The sequence below is a fragment of the Tenrec ecaudatus genome, chromosome 14 (assembly GCF_050624435.1).
Source record: "Tenrec ecaudatus isolate mTenEca1 chromosome 14, mTenEca1.hap1, whole genome shotgun sequence".
NCBI classification, from domain to species: Eukaryota; Metazoa; Chordata; class Mammalia; order Afrosoricida; family Tenrecidae; genus Tenrec; species Tenrec ecaudatus.
Genome location: NC_134543.1, coordinates 112,727,058 through 112,752,861, shown reverse-complemented (window position 1 = coordinate 112,752,861; position 25,804 = coordinate 112,727,058). Strand labels below are relative to the sequence as shown.

Sequence of the window (25,804 nt, the reverse complement as noted above, 5' to 3'; positions counted from 1 at the left end):
CTATATTGTTGTTATTATTTCATATCTTACACTGGCTGTTGTCTCCCATCACCCACATTTCTGTTACTTGTCCCCTTTGGTGGGGGGTGCTATATATCCAACCTTGTGATGGGTTCCCCCTTTCTCCCCCTTCCCCCTGCCCGCCCACCCCTCTACCCTCATGCTAGTACTACTCCCACTACTGTTCCTGGGGGGTTTATCTGTCCTGAATTCCATGTGTCCAGAGCTCTTTTCTTTACCAATGTGCGTTCTCCATTCTAGCCAGATTGGTAAGGTAGAACTGGGTCATGGTAGTGAGATGGCGGGAAGCATTCAGCAACTAGAGGAACGATGTGTGTTTCGTCAGTGCTATGCTGCACCAAATTACAATTGAAACAAATCTAATTTAAATTAGATTTTATTAATCTAATTATTGATCATTAAATGGCCATATATTGTTAGTAGCTATTGTATTGATCCCTGCAGGGATGTTGAAAAGTGTTTTCATGGAGAAAAAAATAAGAGTTCCTGGGGGGAGGAAAGGGGAGCTGATATCAAGGAGTCAGAGAAAGAAGAGAATGTTTTAAAACTGATATGGTAGCAATTGTACACGTTGCTTGATTGAACTGTGGAATGATATCTGTATTGCCTCCCAATAAAAAGTATTTTCTTTAAAAAAATTTTAATCATTTTATTGAGGGCTCATACAACTCTTATCACTATCCATCCATCCATCCATTGTGTCAAGCACGTTTGTACATATGCTGCCATCTGTGTTACCTTCCAATAAAAAAGGTTTTGGGGGAAATCAGGTATGGAAGAAACACTGAAAGCTGTAAGGAAGACAAAATAAAGACGGATCACCAAGCTCATCAGTATGTATTAAAATGTATTAAAACTACCCCATCCAATCAGGATGCTTTATGTTTATAAAATTTTAAACTAGTTTTGTAATCAACAAAATTGGCAAATTTGGTGAGTTGGATTAATTGGTAAAATCATACTGAAGATGTTCAAATTTTAATTTTTAAAAATGGCCTAAAATTTTCATGGGAAATTTGGAGTTATACGAAGGGGTACCTCCCCAAACCGGATCCCCCCCTCCCCAAAGCTATGTACTTAAATTCTTTTTACAAAACCACCTGATCACCTTCAGAGTACTCTCCATTACACTTAATACATTTGTCAATCTGTGATTCCATTCTTGGAAACGTTTTCCAAACTCATCTGTTTGGATGGCTGACAGCACCTCCCTCGTTATTTTCTTTACCTCTTCAAGTTACGTCAAATTACTGTCCTTTCATGTCCCTCTTCCTGCACGGAAACAAAAAGAAGTCACACACAGCATCGTCAGTTGAGTCAGGTGTGTGGGGCAAGAGAGGCATGCTGTATGTATTTTGCCAAAAACTGGTGCACTCAGATGGCTGTGTGACAATATGCATTGTCATGGTGGCAAAACCAGTCCCCCGTCTGCCACAAATCAGGCCTTTCTTGTCACACACTGTTAGGCAATCTTTTCAGAACCTCTAAATAGAAAGCTTGATTAACAGTCTGACCTGGTGGAACAAACTCCAAATGGACTACGAGTGGACATTTTCGTCCATTCAGGAAGCTGGACATCCAGAACAAGGTTTGTCATCAGTCAACATTTCACCTTTTTTGAAACGAGAAAACCACTCCTACACTTGAGTTTCTCCCACAGTGCTATCCTTGTAAGACTGTGTTCAACATCACAACAGTTTCTGTGGCAGTTTTTCCTAGCAGGAAACAAAATTTCACAGTCACACACTGTTCTTTGAAATCGGCCATTACAAAAAATGAGGTTCCAGCAAAACTACTTTTATAAAAAAATTCCCTGTGACCTGAGGGAACCTTCCCAGGCAACACTACTGGTGCACCAACTCAGAACAAGTTGCTTGATGATCGCCTAGCGGGAAAAATGCTTACCACGAAGGCTCTGCTCCGCCCAGCGTAATCCGGTTTTGGGGGATACCCCCTTGTATATCTTATTACATAGTCTGACTCACTGAATATATTAAAGAATATTGACAAAAGTTTTTGTGAGTTGTTTTGTGAAATTGATAACATTGATAGACTTAACTGATTGATTAGAAGAAAATAAACTCCTCAGTAGCTAGGCTCTTGTTAATTAGCCTGTATTCTGACGTATTGCTCTGGTGAAAACTAGGAACACATTATTTGTATTATTTCTTTCCCAGGACTAATTTTATAAAACATTTATCTGTTAATAAATAGAAAAATTATGTGATTATAGTAAGTTGTTAACTTAGATTTTAATTCCTGACACATCCTCTTCATGAATGATAGCCCTTATAAGAGAATTATTACAAATGAAAAAAAGTTCTGTACTTTGAAGCTGTGTTCTGAAATACAATTTGACCCTTAACAACGTGGGGGCTAGGGTTGTGGTCCCGCCCAGTGGGAAATCCGTGTGTAGATCACACAGTTGGCTCTTGAAGAGAGCTTCCACCTGGGTTTGCACTGCACCCTGGTGGTGAGTGCGAACATTGCGAGTGCCCACTGACACCTCCTGGAAGAGGGAACCGCTTCCCTGTAGTTGGTGAGCCTTAGACAGTGGAGACCCTGAAGTCCCCGTAGTAGTAGCCGGGTGGGGGTGGGGGTGGGGACATGTATGGACGAGAGCCTGCACAGTTTCAGAGCCATGCTGTTCAGGCTCAACTGGAGTTTTAATTTCTATGTGCACCGTATCCCTGTGGGACAGGAGTCTATGCCGCGTGAAGCACAGCTGTTCACACAAGGGGGATCGCATACTAGGGCTTGCAGTATCCGTTAGAACTTTAAGTTGTGTCGTGTATGCAAACAACTCATGTTTCCTTTGGAAGTAGCTGTTAACGTTTTTGTAGGCATGCAGTAGAATTTTGCCATTTTTGCGTTGTGTTTATCTGGTTACATGCCGTTTCACCCAGTCTGATTTCTTTCTTGGTTGGTTTTGCGCTTTTCAAAGAAAGCGTACAGATTCCTTTGTACTGCCTTGAAGTGATGGCATGTCCATTGCGGCTCGACAGTGTTCCTTCCTTCCTTTATGATTTCACTCCATGCATGTGTTTTGTGTTTGTGACTGTGTGATGTCATTTAGTCTGTAGAAGACCATGTGGAGCAGGTCAAACAAAACTGCATAGCAGGAGATCCCCACGGCAAGGTAGTATACCACGCCCTTGTACTAGCTCGCTCTTTACAGTTCAAGAAGCTAACCCTCATCTCTAATACTAAGCGCAACCTGCCCAACTGCCTAACTAATCCGTCTACGCATTGCTCCCATATTCCTCAGTGCCCCCTTGGGTCTGGCTCGTCCCTCCTTCCTCTTGTTTCTCTTCTGTTACTCCAACTTGCTCTTTGAACCTGGTTGCTTTCTTTCCTCCTTTTTAATTCTTCCTCCCATCTCTCCTCCCAAGCCTTTGCACCTTTCTCATATCTCTCAATCTTTCCTCCGTCCCCTCCTCTCCTTATTCCCATCTGATCACCGGTATTTAAAATTGTTCCAACCTTTATGCCATTCTTTTGTCTTTCTGACTGCATCATTTCCCTCCACTCTGTGCCTTGTTACTTCACTTCCTAAAAGCTCAGTGAATACACATTTCTAGCTGCAGTATCTCCACTCCCTCTTGGAAGATGCAAAGAGACATACTCCTGTTATGAATTGCTCATGAAAACAATTTCCTCTATCTTTGGGGGCAATCAGTAGCCTATATTCACCACGTGAAGTCTTTTACCATGGGGGCGTGCTTACAGGGCATCAGACAGTGTAGCAGATTTTCAGAAGCTAGTTTTCAACTCACTAAAATTACGGGCACCTTCCTTCCCTGCTGCTGTGGCTGTCACTTTTCTTCTTGTCCTGACTTATACTTTGCGGGGTTGCATATTGCTATTCAGAACCCCACGCCGGCCTCTAAAACTGCTGACAATGTTTTGTAGGTTGAAGCTGACCTGGGTTATCCAGGTGGAAAAGCAAAAGTCATTCATAAGGAATCAGATATGATCATGGCGTTTTCCGTTAATAAGGTAACAAGAGCTGTTGTCATTATAAAGACTGTGATTCTCGCGGGTGAGCTTGGTCGAATAGTTGACTCTGCGTTGGCTTTACAGGCAAACTCCAATGAAATTGTCTTGGCTTCAACACATGATGTTCAGGAACTTGACGTCACTTCTCTGTTAGCCTGTCAGCCATACATCTGGATTGGAGAAGAATATGACCGGGAGTCTAAAAGGTTTGTTTTTCCTTTATAGTCTTGTCAAAAAGAACCGACCGTATGTGAATGCACATGCTTCGGGTTATCTTTTATCTTGAAAAGTGTATATGAGTCACTTAAGCGTAAGATCTTTTCCTAGCTATGTGTGATCAAAAGAAAATCTATGTCAAATGCCTCCAAAATGTTTTTTAAAAGCGTGTGTCCCAGCTGTTGTCCCCGAACATCACTGGTCAAAATTTGATAGTTTTGTCTAGATGGAAAAAGTTATGAACCTAGAGAGCAACATTAAAAAAAATTGTCTGTGACTAGGACCCGGGTCTCAGTTTCCCTCCTGGCTGTGTGTTCCGTGTTTTGAATCAAGATTGTCCTACGGGCAGTCCGGTGGGAAGCCTTGCAATTGGCTCTCAGTAACACTCGATTTCCCCACAGTTCCGATGACATCGACTACCGTGGCTCCACCACAACTCTCTACCAGCCCGGCGCGGCGGCCCACCCAGCCACTCAGGTGCACCCGCCTTCGTCTCTGCCCTGGTTGGGCAGTGGGCAGACCAGTACGGGAGCAAGCGTGGTATGTCATTTGCTATTCGGCACGCTGCCTGGGTGTGGGCTCCCTCGGAGCAAGCTCACCTTGACTTCGGAATGACCCGGAAGGCCGGGGGCAGTGACAGACAGTGGGTGCTTCCTACCATGCTCGTCTGAGTTGCTGATGCCCTCTGGCAGCAGCCCTCGATGGCGGGCGTTGCTCTGATTTCCCGTAGGCTGCAGGTGAGCAGGCCAGCCCAGGCTGGTCACGCAGAGGCCAGGGGGAAGTCGAGTTTACTCCGTGGGGCTGACGGGCACACCGAGCGCCTTCTTGGCAGTTGTTGCAGTCGTTGAAGGAGGCCCCTCTTCATGCTCAGCTCTGGGGGGCCCCGAGGTCCTCCTGCTCCGCCTCGGGGAGGGGTGCCTCTGTGTGTGGACCAAGCTGCTTGGGAGCGTCGGTTCACACAGGCCTCAGTTCCTCCTCAGCCTGGGACAGGTGTTCGCGCCGTGGCTCTGAAAATCACAACAGGGCTTATTTGAGTAAGACTCGAATGGTGAGGGAGCAAGCAATGCAGAGTTGCTCTGAAGCCTCGCCTGCCTCACCTCTGCTCCATTGTCTTCTTTAAAGCTGATGAGGAGGAATCTGCACAACGTGAAGAGGATGACCTCACACCCGGTCCACCAGTACTGTAAGTATTGAATTGCTGAGCCGCGGTGGTAAGCAGCTTCTTTTCTTCTTGATTCAAGGCAGAAGAAATAGTGGGAATCTTTCTCATTTTGATCTCCCAACTGCTCCTCGCCCTCCTGCCTTTCAGACCTTACGGGAGCTCAGGACGGCAGCGTGCGGATGTTTGAATGGACGCGGCCTCAGCAGCTGGTGTGCTTTCGCCAGGCGGGCAATGCCCGAGTGACCAGATTATACTTTAACTCCCAGGGCAACAAGGTGAGGTCTTGCAGGTTCCTGCTGAATGCATATGAAAATGACTGGGGGCATTTAGGAGTAAGTGGTTAGCGAAACGACGTCTGAAATCAAATGCGGCGACCCCGCATTTGAACTGAGCAGGCAGCTCACCGGTACTTTTCGCTCAGCAGAAGTGTCAGCACACAGAGTTGATGTGGATCAGTTAACCATCCACTAGCGCTGTTGGAGTACTGCGCCTGTAGAGAGTGCACCGTGCTGAGTGCGCCACGGTGCCCACAAGTAGAGTCAGCAATTGAGGGAAACCGTCTGTTTCTTTCTCAATTCGCTTGCACTGCAGGGGCTCCCAAAAGTTCATAAACACCCCCTTCCGTTTGTCTGAGGACTTTTGGAAGCCCCCTCGGAGGTGAAAGGAGAGTAGTAAAGTGGGTCCGTAGAAGCAGTTAAAAGGTTCCAGGGAGTTTATTGCACTTGAACATCCTTGGGTACTGTAGTGGTGGGGATGCAGCTGTCGCGGGGATGGCCAGTAAGACGGGCCTGAGAGACTCGTCTTTGCATACACATATTTACCTTTCAGAGGCAATGCTAACAAGCGGTGTTTCATGTTTACGCCCTTCTCCAGTGTGGGGTTGCAGACGGAGAAGGTTTTCTGAGTATCTGGCAAGTAAACCAAGCTGCTTCGAACCCTAAGCCGTACATGGTAAGTGCCCCTTCATATTCCTGGGTGCCACCGTGAGCCTCCCCGGTGCTCCTTTTGGGAAGGGGACCGTTCTGCCAGGCCTCTGCCCAGGAGCATGGCTCCCTGCTTTTCATGGTTTGCCCAGTGACGATTATGTGTGGGAATTTCCTAAAGCTTTCATATGTGTGGGCTTTCCTAGGATACATGTTTATTATACTTTGATTCTTCTCGGAAACCCTTTGCCTCCTTCCTAGACCTCTGTGGTGGCTTACTTCAGGCACCTGTGTTAGGAATCAGACGGGCTTCATCTAGTTCAGCGTGCTCAGAAGGGTCGCTTTCTGGATTACAGAACAGCAGTCCAGATGGAGCACTGTGTTCCTTAGCCCAGATCCTACTTGGTGACGCACACAGACGTGCTTCCGTATGGTGGTGGTGATGGGGAACAGGGGTGACACCACCATGCACAGAGCCTCTGGCTTCCTGTATTTCAGTCTCAGAGGAAATCCTGACCCTCCGGGGACTAGATTACTCAAATAGAAGTGCTGTCATTCCATGCTTTTACCAACGCTTTACATGAAACAGAGAACGGAATTGCATATTAGCCAAAAAGATTTGCAAATGATGGCTGGTCCTCGGACTGTCACCCATCCTCCCTAGTTCTCAGCTCATGAGACAGCCCAGGCTGAGCAGGAATGCCGGGGTTTCAGGTCACTTCAGTTGCGTTTGTCTTCCAGAGTTGGCAGTGCCACAACAAAGCTGCGAGCGACTTTGCGTTCATCACCTCCTCAAGTCTCGTTGCCACCTCTGGACAGTCCAACGACAATAGGTGGGTTGATAGAAAATCAAACTAGTAAATATGAGAACCTTATTTAGAAAGGTGTTCTTGACAGAAACCATGGCGCTTATACTAAGGGCCCCCTTACCCTCTAGGGATACACAAACATTCTTTGGTATGAAATTCCTAGAGTAGTTCTCCTAAAAAATAGGGGGAGGGGGAAAAGCTAGCTCTGAATTAATTGAATCTGAAGTTGTCTTTCAGTATCACGTGTACTTTTTTAATGTGAAAACTATTTAGTAATTTTTAAAACAGTTGCTGAGCACGGCCAGACTCTTGGAGATCAGAAAGCATTTGACACCTGGTAGCCATCGTTCTCCACGTGTCTTTGACGTCACACTGTTTTCAGAGGCAACACATGCCCCAAGTAAGGCCTCTCCTTGCCCTGCAGTAGTTCCCACCAAAGGGCACAGAAAGTCGCTCAGCTCTGGAAGCCGTATCACAGTCTCCCTGGAGTGGGGAGGGGCCGGCAGCGGGAAGGGGCCAGGTGGGTCCTAGGAGGCAGAACTGAGAGAAAAGAGCGGGCTTCGAGAAGGTGAGCATCTCTGCTCTGGGAATGGATGGGAGTGGAGAAAGAAGAGAACTTTCAGAAGTCAGCTACTACCTGAATACAGGACTTGCCCTGCCGACCGCTTAAAGCCATCTGTTGCTGTGATTGTCTTTTCATAGGAACGTGTGCCTCTGGGACACCTTGATAGCCCCTGGCAACAGCCTCATTCATGGTGAGTGAGCTCAGGTCCATGGTGGCCACTTCACTGGGGGAGGATGCGCTCCTGGTTTTATTTTAGTTCATTAAGCCAGGGGGAGCTCCTCCCGGGTTGAGAAGGTTTAGAAGGAATGATTAAGAATTCCAAAGGCTAATTAGAATGTCTGGCTGCTTTGCTGAAGTCCATATGTTTGGTCACCGATAATGTAACTAGCCTTAATCTTATGGACATGGTGTCACTAACAGAAGTGTTTAAGAAAGTAACTGTAAAGTATTTATTAAGCTCAAGAGAAGTGAGGTATCGTTTTAGAAAGTTAAACATAACCATAAAATAAAACAAAGATTCACCTTATAATAAGAGCTCGAAGTAGACCAATTCAAGAGTATTAGACCTTTTGCTTTAGAAATATTCTCCATGCTGGGGTGCTTAGGAGCTCTGGTGGTGCAGTGGGTTCCATGTTGGACTGCTAACCACAAGGTCAGCAGTTCGAAACCACCAGTTGCGCCGAAGGAGAAAGATGAGGCTTTCCACTTGCGTGAAGAGTTACAGGCTTGGAAACCCACAGGAGTAGTTTGGGTATGTCCTGTAGGTTTGCTGTAAACCAGAATGGACTCAGTGACAGGGAGACGTGTCCTAGCGGGCAAGTCTGTCTTGCACGTAAGGTTACCCCGCCCCTCACAAAAGTGTTTGATCTTTACGTGGTAGCCGGTCATTTTACACGAGCGTAATTAAGTGCGGGATATTTGGGAAGATTTTTGATGAGCGTATATTTTGGCACGCAAACTGAGCCAAACCCCAAACGCACTGCCACTGAGTTGATTCTGAATCAAAGCAAGCCAATAGGACCGAGGAGCACTGCTCCTGTGGCTTTCTGAGGCTGTCAGGTGGGGAGTGGCTGTGGGCTCGAACTGCCTGCCTTGCAGTTAGCAACTCAAAGTAGAACCTATGATGCTACCAGGCTTCCTCGGGCTTGGGACGAGGCTAGGGTAAACAGCAGCCATTGGTGGGTATTAATGAGGTGCCTGAGAGTGCCCTTGGGCAGTTTGGTTTCTTCTGCTTGTGTACTTCTTCATCTTAGAAAGCTGCGCTGCGTCATTTGCACTGAAGGGGTGTGTGTGTGTTTGTATGTGTGTGTTTTCAGATTGAGATTATGATAGAAATAGATACATATATGCATTGCCTAGCATCTTTTTAAAAAGCAGTTTTATTGGCACATAATTTACATATCATACAGTTCCGTAGTTCAGTCGTTCGATTATATCAAGGATGATTGTATAATCAGCACCACAACAATTTTAGAACACCCCACGCCACATACTTAGCATCTTTAACAATGCATATTTAAACTAATTATATGGTGACAGAAATTCAGTGGCTGAAGTAGCGTGCCTTAGAACTGCAAAGTGGCTCAGACATGCCTGGGCCACGTCCGGGAAGGGCGAGCCCGGTCCGGATGCGCAGGGAGGGGCCGTGGGGGAGAGCCTGGCAGTGTCTTCCTTCAGGTTTCACGTGCCACGACCACGGGGCCACGGTCCTGCAGTACGCGCCCAAGCAGCAGCTCCTCATCTCTGGCGGCAGGAAGGGCTGCGTCTGCGTTTTTGACATCAGGCAGAGGCAGCTCGTGCACACCTTCCAGGCGCACGACTCGGCCATCAAAGCCCTGGCTTTGGATCCCCAGGAAGAATATTTCACGACAGGGTCAGCAGAAGGTAACATCAAGGTAAGCCAGCTCAGGAGGCCGGAACACGCTGCACGTCGCCCGCTCTCAAGACTGGATGATAGAAAAGGAAAACCTTGGCAAATAGCCCAACAAACCCCCTTTTCTTTAACGACACCGAGCTGCCGTGGACACCCTGGCCCCACCCCGCCTCCGCTTTCTAAACGGTTCCACAGGCTCCTAAGCCTGATGGTCAAGTTCATGAAGCTTGCGGCTGGCTAAAAAGATGTAAGGAACTCTGCTTTGGGCAAAAGATGTGAGTTTAACGAATACTCAGATGGTCGAGTGACATCAGTTTGGCTTCTTAGAACCTTAGCCCTCCCCCCGCCCCCAGCCCCGCCCCTCACACTGGGCTCCCTGTGGGACAGTGGAGGCCAGCTTTCCAGAGAGGTGAGAATGTTGCCACAGGGCAAGCTTGGTCTCAGGGACGCCTGAGATCGATTTAAATATCTAATTGGATTCGAGGTAGGGTCTGTATGGCTGGGTGAAGGGACAGCGAGGTATAAATGCCCCCGGTGGCGATGGAAGATACCTTGCTTAGGACAGAGCCAGTGGGTGGGGAAGGCGGGGTTCCGTGAGCCATGGTTTTGCTTTTGGTCGCTCTCTTCTTAGATGGCTTACCATTGGTTATTTTTCCCCCTCTCAAACTAGGTTTGGAGATTGACAGGCCATGGCTTGATCCACTCGTTTAAAAATGAGCATGCCAAACAGTCCATTTTCCGGAACCTTGGGGCCGGCGTCACACAGATCGACATCACCCAGGGCAGCCGGCTCTTCTCCTGCGGTGCAGACGGCACGCTCAAAACAAGGGTTTTACCCAGTGCTTTCCACATCCCCAGCAGAATCCTCGGCATTCTATAGCCTTAAGGACTGGGGGCTTTATTTTGATACACAGTTCCGTCGAGAAGCACTGCGGAGACCCTTAGGCGCCGAGGAAGAAAAGCAGTTCAGCTTCCCACGCAGTGAACCCATTGCAAACCAGACCCGTGTGCGTGGATTTGAATCCGACCCCAGCAGTGGGGTGCTTACTCAGAACATCGCCCACACGGGTCGTGCATCACTTGTCTTAAAACCACCGTGCTGAGAAGCCCAGCTTTTCTTTACAGCATTTAGCAAACCTGGTTCGGGCAAGGGTTGAGGGGAGCGGTTAGCGCCAGAGAGCCCTTTCCACGGGATTCAAGGGGAATGTTGATGCCGGCTTTCCTTTCTGCTCTAGCCCCGGCTGTGCATGCCTGCACTCTCCCTCTGTGTTGGCCGAGGGCAATCCTACGGTGTTAGGCGTTTGAGAGCACCAGAGAAAGCACGCTTAGTTTCGGAGCCGCACGCGGCGACTGGTCCTCTGTCCGGGAAGCCGCTTTCCTTCCTCCCTGCTGCACATGTCCCCTGTTAAGTGTTTCTACTGAGCTAGCACCGTAGCTTGCAAATGAGCGCAAATTCAAATGCAACGTTTCCCTCATGGTTTGCACATTCACATCTTTTTTTTTGGACTGCTAGTTTTTCTATTTAAATATTTGCCTTTATGTTAGGAATGTAATACGTGACCATGGCATCTCTGTCGCTAACGCAAACATACCTTCCTAATCCAGTTGAGCGCTCTTTCTTTTCATGTATCTGAGGCTAGCCACCCACACCGTTTGAGGACCATGTTGAAGCTACACCAGTACCATATTTCATAATTAATTAAAACGACAGTGAGGCTTTTTGTGGCCAGTTTATAGTTGATGAGATTGGTGATATTATTTATTACCACAGCCTATTGTAAACTATGCAGAGGTAAATATTATTTGCTTGTAAAATATTAGCCAACGTCATATTTTGATGTATTTCCTTGGTTTTGACCAAAAACATGTTCTTGAGATATTGATACCAATGTCTGTGTGTTTTAATGTTTACCAGCAAATTGTTTTCATCATGTTAATGAGAATGTTTAATGCCTGTGTGGTAAATAGTCAAGTAAAATGACATAAAAACACCTTTCTCCGAAGGCAGTGTGGCGTCCAGGCTGTGAAATACACATGTAAAAGAGAAATAAATGTTATTTGTTAGAGTTTTACCGTTGTTTGGTCTCTTTGGCATTCTTGGGTGCAATTTTGAATGGCTGAGATAATTTCCAATTTGATCCGCTGTTGGAGAATTTTTTGTTTTCAAGGAAACGAGGACACGATGGTGAACACTGAGTGTCGAGTCCCGATTCCGCTGGCTGGGAACTTCCCTCCTGGTCCCTCCTCCTGACAGGCCTGATGCTCACCGAGTGAGTGCCGTTTTGGGTGCTGATGCCACGGCAGGAGCTGAGTGGGTTCAGAAGGGAGGGTGTCTGAATACATCGGTGTACAGATGTGGCAAAAACTGGAAACCGCACATGCACACTGCCCACAGGCAGCACACGGTCCCCAGAGTGCACGCGTTGCGTCTGTCGTTGTCCGTGTCAGACCAACTGCAACAGCACCAACTGATGCCCTGGGACGTGGTAAGAAAATCACGTTTTGAAACTGAAGTTCAAAGACTCTTTATGGGACCTGCCACGCGCTTTGAGCCCTTGCTCTGCAGTAATCTACCATCTGTCACACTTCTTTTAATTCACAGACTTTATTGACAAGTTTTTGGCGTACAAACAATTGAGCCAATAAGAGTCCTCATTCCTTCCCTTCCTCAGTTTTTTCTCTTATTAGTGCCTTGATACAGTTGTTAACAGTGAATGAAATAATAGACTTGTATTATTATGAAACCCCACAGTTTATATTAAGGTTCCCCTCTACAGTTAGCTGTACAGCTCTGTGTGCATAATGCCACGTATCTGTCATTGGTGCATGTCACAGCCCTAAGAAACCCCGTGTGTCACCTACTCCTCGTCCCCCTTCCCCCCACCCCCACCCCCACAGCCACTGTCCTGTCACCGGCTCTCTCAGTTCCTGTGTAGCCTGTCAAGGGGTTGGAAACATGGTCTATATATAACTCTTTCAGGTTTGGTTTCTGTCACTTAGAAATGCACATCTAAGGCTTCTCCATCTCTTTTTGTGATTTGATTGTCTGTTTTTATCCGCACTCACAGAATCATATTCTCAGATACAGTTATAGCACAGATTGCTTATTCAAGTATTGAAGGACATCTTGACTGTTTTCAGATACGGGTGAGTTAGAACAAACCTGATAACAGACCTCCGTGTACAAGTTTTTGTGTGGTCATAAGTTTTGAGGGAAATTGCCCAACTGCCTGCTACAGTGCCGGTACCATTTTGCATGCACGCCAGAAATAAAGGAGAATTCGCATTGCTCCCCATTCTTGTCAGCATTTGGTATTGTCAGCTTTGGGATTTTGCCAGTCCAATGGGCGTGTCAGAATGGACTCGATGTCAGCGAGTTTGGAGGTTATTTTTATCGATTAGTAGTGGCATCTTCCCCCTACAGGGTCACTATGAGTTGGAATCGTGGGATCATCGTTGTAATGAGCCATTTCCTAATGATGCGTTGAACATCTTTTATATTTAGGTCTTTATCCATTCCGTGTTCATGATTAGTGAAGGTGTATCAAGATTTTTTCGTTCAACATGTGACTGTTCAGTTGTTTCAGCCCCGTTTGATAACAAAGATTATTCTTTCTCTACTGAATTGCCTTGGCTCCTTTTGCACAGTTGGTTACTGTCATGTGAAGTCAATGCTGACTCAGAGATACCTTATCCCCATGGCAGACAGAACTGCCCATAATGTTCCTGAGGCTGTAATCTTTATAGGGTCAGATCACCAGGCCTTTGCTCGCATTGAACATCTGGGGAGGTCAAATGGCTGACCCTAGCCATTGGTTAGTAGTTGAACGCTTAGCTATTGGGCCTCCATGTCTTCTTCTGTCAAAGATTAATTGACTTTGTGTTTGTAGGTCTATGTATGGGCTCTCTATTCTGACCCACCGATCGGTTCCTCTTTTACTTTGCCAGCACTACGCTGTCCTGATTACCGTCGCTCTGTACTTGAGTCTTGACGCTGAGTAGCCCCAGTTCTCTGACAGAGTCTCTCTCGCAATGTGCTGGGTCTTTCATAGAAGGAAACTTTGGAGTCAATGTGTTGGTAGCCACAACGTGACTCGGCGGGATTTTGATTGCGCTTGTTTGACTCTAGTTGACGTTGGAAAGCACCCATGTAAAATTTCATGTGGCATTTCCCCCCATCACGGATCCCACGTATAGCATAGGTCTGTTGCGCTGCTGTTCATCCCCTTTGCTGTCTCGGGCCACTCTCAGAGCCCTCATCATCCTTTGTCTGGGCGGGGACACTCTCCCCCAGGCACAGAATATGCTGCTTCCAGATTCTCAGGAGACCTACTTGGTCTGCCTTCATTGTGGGAGATGTGCGGTCCAATAATTTGCCCTTTGGATAAGAGATGCTATCGTGGGCCTGATCCATTAACACGTCGGTAGCTCCTCTGTGAATCTCCATAGGGTTTATTTCACCATCTCTGGCGTACATGTGCCTTACCAAAGCCTCTTAATACGGTAGCCATTCATTGTCATCTAGGCTACTGAGTGGAGACCTGGTGGTGGTGTGCTTACGAGCTGAGCTGTGATCTGCAAGGTCGGCAGTTCGAAACCACCAGCAGCTCCAAAGGGAGAACGACGAGGCTTTTTACTCCCATAAACAGTTACTGTCTCAGAAACTCTCGGCGGTGGGCCCGTTTACCCTGTCCTACTGGGTCACGATGGATCAGTATTCAGTGGCAGTGAGGCAGAGGCTACTTAGCAAGATGCGATTGATATAATGGGCTAATTAATGCAACTATGACGGTGGGTGGTAACGACTGTAACCTTGGGGGCAGGGGAAATGGTAACTTGACAGATCCACAACTTACCTGGTTTCGTGGCAGAGAAGCCGCTCAAAGGCTGCTTACTGTCTGGGGGGCTTCAACTAGCTTGTGAGGAAATGGACTTGAAAGATAACGGCACTTCCTAACCCCCCCTAATAAACCTTCAACGTCTGGGTGAACTGCGCTTGCACAGGCCGCAAGAGGCATTCATGCTGCCCCTCGGACTATTGGCTGAGCTCCCGGTCATCCATCTGTCCTTCTCCAGGATCCCGCTGCTTCTCACAGGGGCCACCAGGTGAATTACCGCCGCCTGCACATTCTGTGGGCCCGAGAATGGCGTTCATTCCAGCCATCCTTTCCGGGCCATGGCATTCGTGTTTGCCTATTCTTTTTCTTAGGGCAGTTTTAGAGACTTCACACTCCCCACCATGATAACTTCCCGAGTGGGGGTTGTGTGACTGCTCCCAACAGCTTGTCCTCATTCTGTTTCTGTTCTGATTATACATTTGGGGGCAGGGAGGCTACCGTTAGGCAGATTGGCACAGAGACTGGGGAGGCAGGCCCACTGTGAACAGGGCCATGGCGAGGTAGGATTTTATTGATGAAGTTGCTCTCCTGTCTCCACGGTCGTGCGGGCTGGATCGTCATGCTCCAGTCTTCCCGTGGCAATGTCAACTTGGGCTTTTGTCTAAAGGGCCTGTAAATGTTCGACATTCCCCTTTCTCCAGTTTTTTTTAAAAAAAATTGTACACAGTTCCTTGTGTGAAAGGCTGTAGATACTTTTGTGGAAGGACTTGGGAAGTAAGTATCACACACACTTCTCTCGTGGCAGGGTTTGTTCTTTTGCACCCCCTGCCTCTTCTTCAGTCACTGGGTGCTGGGTCTGGAAACCGGCTCACGTCAGGAAGCTGGGCAACCGATTGGAACTTCTTTTTTTGAGTGACTGTGTTTGGCTAAAGGTCCCTGGGGTTCAAATGCGTGGCTGCTAATGGAAAGGTTGGTGGCTTGGACTCTTGGGCCACCTCTGAGTGACGCGTCTCCAGATGACAGCCCGGGACATGCTGTCCTATAGGCCGTGTGTGAAGGGGCATCGCCTGGGCAGTCACAGCAAAGCCCTCAGGTACCTCATCGTCCAGCCCGACTTAACGGTGCCAACTCAGTGGCACTGTGGTTGGCTCCCCACCGCTCTTAGCACTAGGGATGCCACATTCTATTAGTCACCTCCGTAACCCTTCGGGGTCGGGGCCTCCTTGCCGCCCCTCCTCCCTCTCCACTTAGGGGAAATGCCCTCGGCCTGCCTTCTGAGGAGTAAATGCTGCCACCTGGACTTCATTGTTTCCGGGGGTCCTTCACTCCACATTGCTGTCAGGGGGTGCACTTCTGTATGAAACTTGAGGTCACCTAAGCCCACCAAAGTGGCTTCCTGTATTTGGGCTATCAGGGAGCCCTGGTGGCACTCTGGGGGCAACTGTGGATTGCTAGCCTCAAGGTTGGCTGTTCGAACCCACTAGGTGCTCTGAAGGAGGAAGATGAGGCTGGCCACTCCCAACAGATTTATGGCCTCAGAAACCTTCCATGGGGTAGTGCTATCAATCCAGAATTGACTCAATGGCACTGGCTGGGTGGGTCTGCCTTTGTCAAGCATTTGGAGTCATACTCAGAGCAAATGGACATTTCCCAGGGCCATGGCCAGGGTATGCAAGCCCGTATCCCAGGAGAGCACTCCCAAAGGATACACTTTCCCTGCGAGTCAACCTTTTGTCTTGTCCCCCTGGAGCCCGTCCCTTGAAGAACAGAGTCCAGGGGTGTTTTCCCGACTGCCACTGATATGTATTTTCCAGAGCTGGATTTGCAACTCTTTGGGGGCCTGGTCCCTTTCCTTCCCTTCATCAGCCCAGCATGTCCATGACTGGGTTGCATTGTGACTATTTTTATTATTCAGGAAAGCCTATACAAAGTCAGGACCAATATAACTCAGAACCCTGTCAGAGAAGAAAAAATATACTTTCTTCTTACTCATAGCAAGAGGAAAGTGGTAGGACTATAACCTGTCACAAGTGGAAAACTTAAGAGACCTGGCATGGAGTGTAGGGAGCCTTGGGATTAACCTCTGGGAAAAGGAGGGGAAGAGGGTCAGAAGAGTGGAGGAGGGGCAGTCTGTGAACCATGAGGCTTTCTGGGATCAGAGTGGGTCCAAGTTGGGCTGAGACACTGTGTTAGGTCTGGGTGCATTAGAGAAATAAATCCAAAGAAACTCAGGTATAAGAGAGAGTTTTATATAAAGGTCAAGTGCACACCAAGAAAACATTCCAACCCAGTGCTGCCCAAGCCCACAAGTCCAACATTAACCCACATATCCGACACCAATCCACAAAGTCCTCCTCCAACTCACAAAACACATGCAATGATGCCAACTGCAGGAGGAAAACCGAGTCAGTGAACGTGTAAGCATCTCAGCGCTGGCAGGGGTCTCCACACGGCTGCTCCAGCACCCAGGGCTGCGCCGGGGTAGGTCCATGCGGCTTCTCCTTGAGGATGTCTTGCTGAAAGTGAGCCTTCCCAGCTATAGCAGGGAATTGCTAAAGCAGCTGCACCCTGGTCTGACCCTCACAAAGCAAAAGACCCAAGAATTCGAAAGGTGAGGCTCACCGAGCCATTTATCGCTCCACCTTTCAATTAACCCCACATGTGTGTTTCGGCCAGGTTGGCACAATAAGCTTTAACTCAGGCCTTCCTAGCCCTGCATTGAGGGAGCTCTGAGGTGAAGTGGCTCTATTCAACTGAGGCAGTTCTTGAAGAAGCTGACGGTGGGAAATTGCCCTCTACTGATGGCACTGCTAGAAGCAGGTCCAGACAAGAGATGACATTTAAGATGCTCTCACCTGAGCGTCCATGACGAAGTGAAACAACACACGTAAGTTGTCTGGGAAAGACCTTGCCACATAGGGAGCATGCACAATGCTGTATCAACCTTGACGGCTCTCAAACTTAGGGCCGGGGAGGGTGGGCCAGCAGGAGGTGTTGGGCTGTTGGAGGTCTATCTGCCAGCCCCGTCGGGATCACTAAGCCAACGTCGAGAGTGTCTTTGTTGGGGAGTGTACCTTCCCTGACGAGGCTAGAATCTGTATTCTCCATTACATGGAGCTTTTCCAACAGGACCGTTTGTCTTTGATGTTCAGAGCTAGCGATGCTCACCTTCCCATGGCAAGAATCCGATCCTGTCCTTGAAAATGACAGAGTGAACTGGGAAGCAAAGCCGGGAAGCGCACTGTCTTCTCAACGGTGGCATCGAATCTGTGACCCCCGGGTGAGTTAGCTTCTTTTCTCTGGGCTCACTGTGCTCGACTTGGAAGTGAGCAGGCTGGCTCAGGGGCTGTCTGATCACTGTACAATCCGAGAAGCGAGAATAACATCATGACCCCCACCTTTTATGATGCTGTGACAGTGTGTATGTGGCCTCTCGGCAAGTGGGTTTGGGGTGTTGACAAGGCCGGATTAACACACACACACACACACACACACACACACCAGCATTTACAAGTAGCCGAACCACGCCCACCACTCTTGCAGACTGACCATCGCGCATTGCTTTGAGAGAAAAGTGTGAAGACGGGGAGATTCATTCCATCCTTGTTTTCCGTCTCGGAGTGAATGGCTGTAGGATTAGAGATATTAAAATCCCATGCACGGCTTGGTGGCCCGATTAAAGGCTACTATTTTCTCTTTAGACTTTTCCCTCTTTTTGCTTCGTAATATCTGAATCACAGAACTCAGCAGCAGGGCATTCTTGGGCTGCCCAGGGACGGAGACTTTTTTAGAGAAGGTCATGAAACAGCTGTGTAAGTCAAGTTCTCGAAGCTTCTTTTGTTTTCACCGTGGTGTTTATTTTGGGGAGGGGTGTTGCCATCTGACTTTAAATTCTTGGTGTAAAGTGAAGCGTTAGTGCAGGGGTAGTGTTCTACTCCCGTAACAGAGCTAACCGTCTCGGAAACTCCCAGCGGGCAGTTCTACCCTGTCCTACAGGGTCGCTGTGAGTCGGTATCGACTCGATGGCAGTGAGCTGGGTGGTTGGTTTGCTGACAGTGTTACCTAGATGACAGGCTAGACCAGTGGATGGAAACTCTTGTCACTGTGCCCCATAGAGAGCCCCATGAACAACCGAGTTACTCTGGTTCCCTATGGGGACAGACTATGAAGTAACGTGAGGACTTGGTTGAGAATCTTGTCATCTTCAGTCCTTTACCGCTATCACTCCTCTGGCTGTCATGAAAAATCAAAGGAGGTGTTGGTCCAGTGTATGTTATCGACAGTTTACAGTGAAACAGAAACACAGAGGGATTAAGATTTGCCCCAATTCACACCGAGCTAATTTTATTTTTGGTCAACTGATTAAAAAAAAAGATTCATGGATATAATGGCATCAAAGGTAAATACGCATGCACACGTGTCCTGTCCAACCCAATCCAATATGAAACATTTGTTCTGGTTTGGCCCAAGCCATCATACTCCCTTCAGGTGACTTGCCGGTGCTGATAAATGAGCACCTTATTGCATTTAATTGTATGTGTGTCCAGTGCTCGCCACCTGCTGACTGTTTTTGGTGGCCTCCGGTGGAGAAGACAGAACCCGTTGCCGGTGTTTTCTCAGTTTTCAGAAGGACCCAGCAAACTGTGAGAGTTTCCGCAGAGAAGCCGAGAAGTCACTTTATGACAGCACTGTTTCAAGTTGTGCTTTTTTTGGGGGTCCTTTTGAACATTGCGTGTAAATCCACAAAAGGTAAAAAAAAAAATGACAACACACTTGTTTCTACCTATGATTGTGCTCAGCAAATAATTATTTTATTTGATGGGATTAAAGTTAAATCAATTACAACCAAAGAAGAGATCCTCACCATGATTCATTTTGTGGTTCGGAATCTGTAATGACAGATAAGACACGTGTGCCTTCTAATGTTTGACATGTGAGGGTATGGCATCTGGAAGAAAAGGTAGCCAGAGCCAACATGCACTCGGGGTTGATAAAACGACACCTGGCGATATGAGAATCCTAGTCCCTCATGTGACTTTTTACCTTGGGACCCTGATGGTAAGGAGTCCAGGTGGTGGTGGGGGGTGCCTAAGGTCAGGACTCCTTATTTAAAACTCGTTCACCACAGAGCACCCCCTCTGTCACAACACCTGTGCTTGGTGATAAAGTGAGACTATATCATCCTTGTGCGTTCACAGGGCACTTTATCAGTTGCAAGAAAATGCTTTGAAATCCCATCTGGGCTAATTCAAGGGTGGGAGGGATTGTTTTACTTATTTGCTGGTGAGCCGCTATCTGCTTTAGATTAAGGAAGACTTAGAACTATCTGCTTTGATTATGACCTAATCAGAAGTGCAGCTATTTGGAAAGTCCTGAAAAACAACTCGGATTTCTAAGTGAGAGTGTAAAGTGATAAAAAATGATATCTTGGTTTAAAAGCCTTCAATTGTGTTTTATTTTAGCAGACGGGCCAAGGCACTTTTTTTTCCTTTTAAAAACCAAGTCCTGATTTTCAGGGGGGAAACAATGAATAAGATTTTAATATCTTTCTCTCTCTCAATACAAAACCTGCCATCTGGATTATAAAAGTGCCCACAGCTGTTGAGCATTGATCTGACTCAGTTGACCTCTGATGTTACCAGCTGCCATCGAGTCAGGCCGTGAACTCCTGGTCATCCTGTGTATGTACAGTAGACCATGCAACACGGGTCGCCCAGGCTGAGCCATGGTGGCACAGTACTTAAACGTTGGGCTGTTAGCTGCAAGGTCAGCAGTTTGAACCCACCAGCCGCTCCATGGGAGAAAGATGAGGCTTTCTACTCCTATAAAGCATTACTGTCTCGGAAACTCCCAGCGGCAGGTCTCCCCTGGCCTCTAGGGTCACTCTGAGTCTAAATAGAATCAACGGCAGTGAGTCTGGGGTTTTGGTTTTAAACTTTCAGAAGCAGATTGCCAGCCCTGCATTCCAGCCTTCCTCTGGGGCTCACACTGCCAGTCTTGCAGCTCGTAGTCAACTGCTTACATTACCTAGGACCCCAGTCATGTTCATCACTTCGCTCTACAGTAGTTAAAAAAATAAACATTAGTCCCTCAAAACATCGGTTCTCAACCTTCCTGCTGCCGTGACCCTTTAATACAGTTCCTCATGTTGTAGTGAGCCCCATCCATAAAATCATTTTCGTTGCTACTTCATCACTGTCACTTTGCTACTGCTGTGGATCGGGCGACCCCTGTGAAAGGCTCATTTGATTCCCAAAGGGATCGTGACCCACAGGTTGAGAACCACTGCTCTAAGAGAAATATATGCTAATTCAATAACCCTTTTTTGGTTATTGACGATATACACTTAGATTGTATTTATTGTACTGCTACCTACTATTACGATGACTGTGAAATTAAGTATAAACCCAGGTCTCCTGGGTCCTGAAACAGCAACACATCTATTGCATTACTTAAAAAGAACCAGAACATTCATTAGACACATGGATTTGGAGCATGGAGCCCCTATTTTATTACATTTCACGGCTCTGGGAAGAATACATATTTCAAAAGCTATGGTAGCATGACACAACTCATCCAATTAAAAAGTTGGAGAGGCAACCAACTGTCTGTGATTTTGAGAGTGCTTCAAGACATGTCACTTGACTAGCTTTTCTTGTTATGAGCTGCCAGTGTCTTTTCAGGTTGGGGGTAGGAGACTTAAATCTTTTAATCTCTACATCCCCTAAGTTTCAACACGTCTCTGTTAAGCAGACATAAAACCAAGACTCGGTGCTGATACTAGCTCTGGGCCCGGCGGGCAAGTTTCTGGAAGCTCGTCCCCAGCACGCGTGCATCCAGTGAGAGCAAATTGGCTGACAAATCTGTAAGCGTCCCCTCCACATCCTTCCTGACTGCAGGGACCCAGTATCACGGCCCTGCCACTCCCCAACCCCCCTTCCCCCAGCCCCAGTCTTACCCAGCTCTCTGCTCCTGGTGGTCCTGTCTGGATTTCAGCGCCAGGAGATCCGAGAGCTAAGCTGGTAGGAGATGAATGTATCTCGGGGCAGGTAAAGAACAAGTGAAATTGAAGTCCCTTGGGGCATCAAAAGGCCATCACATCCTTTCAGATGGTGTCAGGGAAAGGATAGCTCATTTACTGCTTTTGTCTCATCCTTTCCCGCCACCCAACACTGAACCCATAGAAGATGATATGTTTTCATCTGGGGGTGGCAGTGGGGAGGAGAAAGCCAATCAATAGGCCCTGATAGACAAGCCCATTGAAGAATCGGACCCCTCTTGGATCCAGATCAAGGGTTGGAAAGCGTGTTCCGAATAGAGCCAACCAAGTAATTATTTTAGGATTTTTTTTAAATGCTCGGGTGTGTGGACCTTATCATCTGTTGCGACTACTCAACCTTGTCCTGGTGCACATGTCATCATAGACTAAAGCACACACCCCAAATAACTGTGTCCCCGCCCCGCCACAAAACACCCAAACCAAAGGATCTTTATTAAAAGTAGGAAGCGGGCTGGCTTTGGCCGAAGGTCCCACCGTGGACGGATAACAGCCACCACTGGGGCTGCTCTTAAGATGCAAAGTGCTAGGTTAATGCACAGGCTGCTTAGCCCTGGGACCCAGGGCTGCGCTAGAAACCGCCAGGGTGACCGGGGCCATTCACTGCTTGTGACCCACAGCCGCAGATCAGCAGGGTCAGAAACAGGGTGCCTACAAGGCCCTGATTCGGTGTCATGAAGAACCCAGAGCAGACAGTGGTGCCCGGTTTTTGCTGATCTAGGAGCTGAGGTCAGGAGCTGTGGGGCATGTGCGGAGAACAGTACTAGAGTATGGATGAAGAGTATCTTAGCAACCATGAAGACTCCGTGCGGCTTCCCCGGGGACCCACGGCAACCATTCCTGCGGAGTTCGTTGAAGTCACCTTTGGCACCAACGGGACGCGACGTCTTTATCCCCGTAAGGGTAAACTTCCAGGTGGTTAGACAATAAAACCGAAATGAAACCGTGCATGAACGTTGCGCGAATTCCCGAAGCCAGGTCCCGTGGGTTACCAAATGGGAAACTGAGGCCCACAGAGGAAGAAGTGACTTGCCCGGCTGGTCTGTGGCAGAATGAGCCATTTCAGCTCCCAGTCCATTGCTCATCCCACTCATCTGAATTTCAAGGGGACACATGGACACACTCACAGGGTCAGATTATAGTCTGAGGGTCAGGCTTGTCTGAAAGACACACCTGCTGCTGGGCTAGATGTGGTCTCCGAGAACACCTGAAATGCGTGAAGGGGAACAGCGTCACCTCATTGGTTGAGTGTGGCCAACAGAAACTGCACAGGATAAAGCATTAGGTGGCCGTCTTCCCAGGAATATAGACGCTGGTCTCTCAGATTGTACGAGAGCATGGCGAGAACCGACTGGGATGCCCTGAAAGCGAAGTTTGCATTGATCTGCTTTCCGCCCAGCAAATCAAAGGCAAAGGTTATGCTCATGTCTTTGGTGTCGGTGACGTAGAGGATCCCTCGGGCAACGAAGGCATTGCCGGCCTTGGACTTGGGGTACGTGGTGTTGATGTGCTGCACCACGGAGAATGTCCTTGCGTCCAGCTGCGCTACGAGGATGCTCGAGCCGTCCACACTGGAAGCATAGATGATCCAAAGGCCCTGTTCATCCACGGCTAGGTTGAAGTACGTCTTGGAATTTGCAAAGAGGTACTTTCTATCGAAATACAAAGCGTTTTCGATCTTCAGCGTTTCAGATACCTCGTTGCCAAATTCAAACCTGAAAAGTAAATTGTAGATCAGAGGCAAAAGTAAATCATTAGATTCCTCCACCTAACTACTGGCACAGACAACAGGTCATTGTGGAAACAAACAAACAAAACCCCTCTTTGACTCCTTCAAGTGAACTTTTCTTCTAAAAAAAAAAATGCATTCGCTACTTGGGAGGTCGTGCAGGTGCCTGAAACGATATTCTTGGTTGGATGTTTCCACAGGCGAGAACTTGCTGAAATGATTCAGCTGTCATTGGCAGGAGAGGATTGAATGTCTGAGGAAGCATACTTGATTCGGGAGACCTAGTGCCATCGCGAGAAAAGGCTGAAAGGCAAGAAATCAGACATCTGCGTGGCGAGTTTAGCATGGGCAGCGAGCAACTCCAAGGCAGCCTCTCTCTCTGTCTGACCCTGGGGACAGGGCCCGAGTCCCTTCAGAACATAGAGAGCTACTCGTATTTCAGCCATAAGCTAGGAATGAGTGACAAACTGCCAGGAAGAAACAATAAACGTAGACCAGCTGTATGCGGTGTTTTCACGTATTGGTCAACTGTGATCCACGGGAGAAAAGAGTAACGTAAAATGAGCGTCACAGACACTATGCAGGGACAGCGTTTGTAAACCATTGCCCTGGAACCTGGATAGATCCACTATAGAACTTCAGCGCTACCGAAGAAACTCAGGCTGTATTTGGAGCTACTGAGGCGGCTGCAATTGTGGGGCAGAGGATTGGACTAAAGGTAGCTACATGGAGAAGACGTGCCATGTACAGTGAGACTCTCTGAAGTGCCTGGTGGGAAAAACTGCCGGGGAGCTGGCGCTGCAAAGAGGTCCCAGTGTTGCCCAGCGGTCAGAGATGGGGGAGTTCTCCCCAGTGAGGAGTACGTGGGCCTCATCGAACACCCTTGCGTGCAGTTGAGACTAGACCATCCTTTAGGAGTAGGCTACCCTAGACCTGCCCTCACACAGGTTAAAAAGACGGCCTCTTTAAATAAAGAAGACAACAAAATGCAAACTGTCAAATGGGTGGTAACACCAAGCCAGTTCATAGCATGAACTCACTAGACATGGGAGGAAGCAGAAAGGAGACCATCACAAATACGCTCAGAGATGGCACCCCCTGACATTGTCCAACAAGGATTTTAAAACAATTCCACACATACTCCACGGTTTAAAGGAAGGGATTGACACAGTATCAGCGAAATAGTGCAAATGATAACAAAGAGAACCAAATATAAATTCTCAAGCCGGAAGGTACATGAGCTGGAAAACTTTAAATGAACCGGACGGGTTTCATGGTATGTTGGAGACTACAAAGAAGGGTAAAAAATCTTGAAGATGCGTGGTAGAAACAGAGACATTATCAAAGAGCTCAATTTATGTGAACTCTGAGTCCTGGACGAAAAAGAGAAAGAGGCTGAAAGATAAAATAATATTTAGTGACATAGTGAGCCCTCATTTCCCAAATACGACTTCATGGAAAATATCAACAACAGAGAGGAGAAGCTCAACAAACTCCAAGCAGGATACACACAGAGAAAACAAAAAGAGATGGGGAAAAGGTCTTGAAAGTGGTCAGAATAAGAAGCCGGGTGACATGGAGGGCAGCAGCCAGGCCAGGGGGTGAGGGGCACTGTCTCCATGTGTGGAAGGGGAAAAAGCCCGATGATCCAGACTTCTATATTCCTTAGAAAAGAATATTCTTTTAGAGAACATTCTCTTTTTTTTATTTTAACAATTTATTGGGGCTTATACAATTCTTTTCACAGTTCATACATATACATACATCAATTGTATAAAGCACATCCGCACAGTCCTTGCCCTGATCATTTTTTTCTCTTTTCTTCTTTTACATTTTATTAGGGACTCATACAACTCTTACCACAATCCATACATATACATACATCAATTGTATAAAGCACATCCATACATTCCCTGCCCCAATCATTCTCAAGGCATTTGCTCTCCACTCAAGCCCCTTGCATCAGGTCCTCTTTTTTTCCCCCCTCCCTCCCCCCTCCCCCCTCCCCCATATGCCCTTGGTAATTTATACATCGTTATTTTGTCATATCTTGCCCTATCCGGAGTCTCCCTTCCCCCCTTCTCTGCTGTCCCTCTCCCAGGGAAGAGGTCACATGTGGATCCTTGTAATCAGTTCCCCCTTTCCAACCCATTCACCCTCCACTCTCCCAGCATCGTCCCTCACACCCTTGGTCCTGGAGGTATCATCCACCCTGGATTCCCTGTACCTCCAACCCTCATATGCACCAGTGTACAGCCTCTGTCCTATCCAGCCCTGCAAGGTAGAATTCGGATCATGGTAGTTGGGGGGAGGAAGCATCCAGGATCTGGGGGAAAGCTGTGTTCATCGATACTACCTCACACCCTAATTAACCCATCTCCTCTCCTAAACCCCTCTATGAGGGGATCTCCATTGGTCGACACTTGGGCCTTGGGTCTCCACTCTGCACTTCCCTCTTCATTTAATATGATATATATATATACATATATACACATACATATATACATATACACATATATACACATACATACACACACTTATATCTTTTTTTTTTGCATGATGCCTTTATACCTGGTCCCTTGGGCACCTTGTGATCGCACTGGCCGGTGTTA

The 25,804-nt window shown here is 47.6% G+C and overlaps 2 protein-coding genes across 2 annotated transcripts in view; one reads left to right on the top strand and one right to left on the bottom strand.

The window, feature by feature from the left end:
* Positions 1-11,616, top strand: part of DMXL2 (Dmx like 2) — a 137,497-nt gene extending 125,881 nt beyond the window's left edge. The window contains exons 34-44 of the mRNA XM_075530590.1: positions 3,098-3,160; positions 3,934-4,020; positions 4,105-4,226; positions 4,638-4,776; positions 5,359-5,419; positions 5,546-5,673; positions 6,272-6,349; positions 7,063-7,154; positions 7,833-7,885; positions 9,373-9,590; positions 10,239-11,616. Coding sequence (XP_075386705.1) covers positions 3,098-3,160; positions 3,934-4,020; positions 4,105-4,226; positions 4,638-4,776; positions 5,359-5,419; positions 5,546-5,673; positions 6,272-6,349; positions 7,063-7,154; positions 7,833-7,885; positions 9,373-9,590; positions 10,239-10,448 — 1,251 coding nt within the window. The 3' untranslated portion in view covers positions 10,449-11,616. The remainder of the gene's footprint in view (positions 1-3,097; positions 3,161-3,933; positions 4,021-4,104; positions 4,227-4,637; positions 4,777-5,358; positions 5,420-5,545; positions 5,674-6,271; positions 6,350-7,062; positions 7,155-7,832; positions 7,886-9,372; positions 9,591-10,238) is intronic.
* A 10,958-nt stretch (positions 11,617-22,574) lies between these two features.
* The window catches only part of GLDN (gliomedin), a 66,496-nt gene continuing 63,266 nt past the window's right edge, over positions 22,575-25,804 (bottom strand). The window contains exon 10 of the mRNA XM_075531913.1: positions 22,575-23,178. Within this exon, the coding sequence (XP_075388028.1) occupies positions 22,701-23,178 (478 nt within the window). The 3' untranslated portion in view covers positions 22,575-22,700. The remainder of the gene's footprint in view (positions 23,179-25,804) is intronic.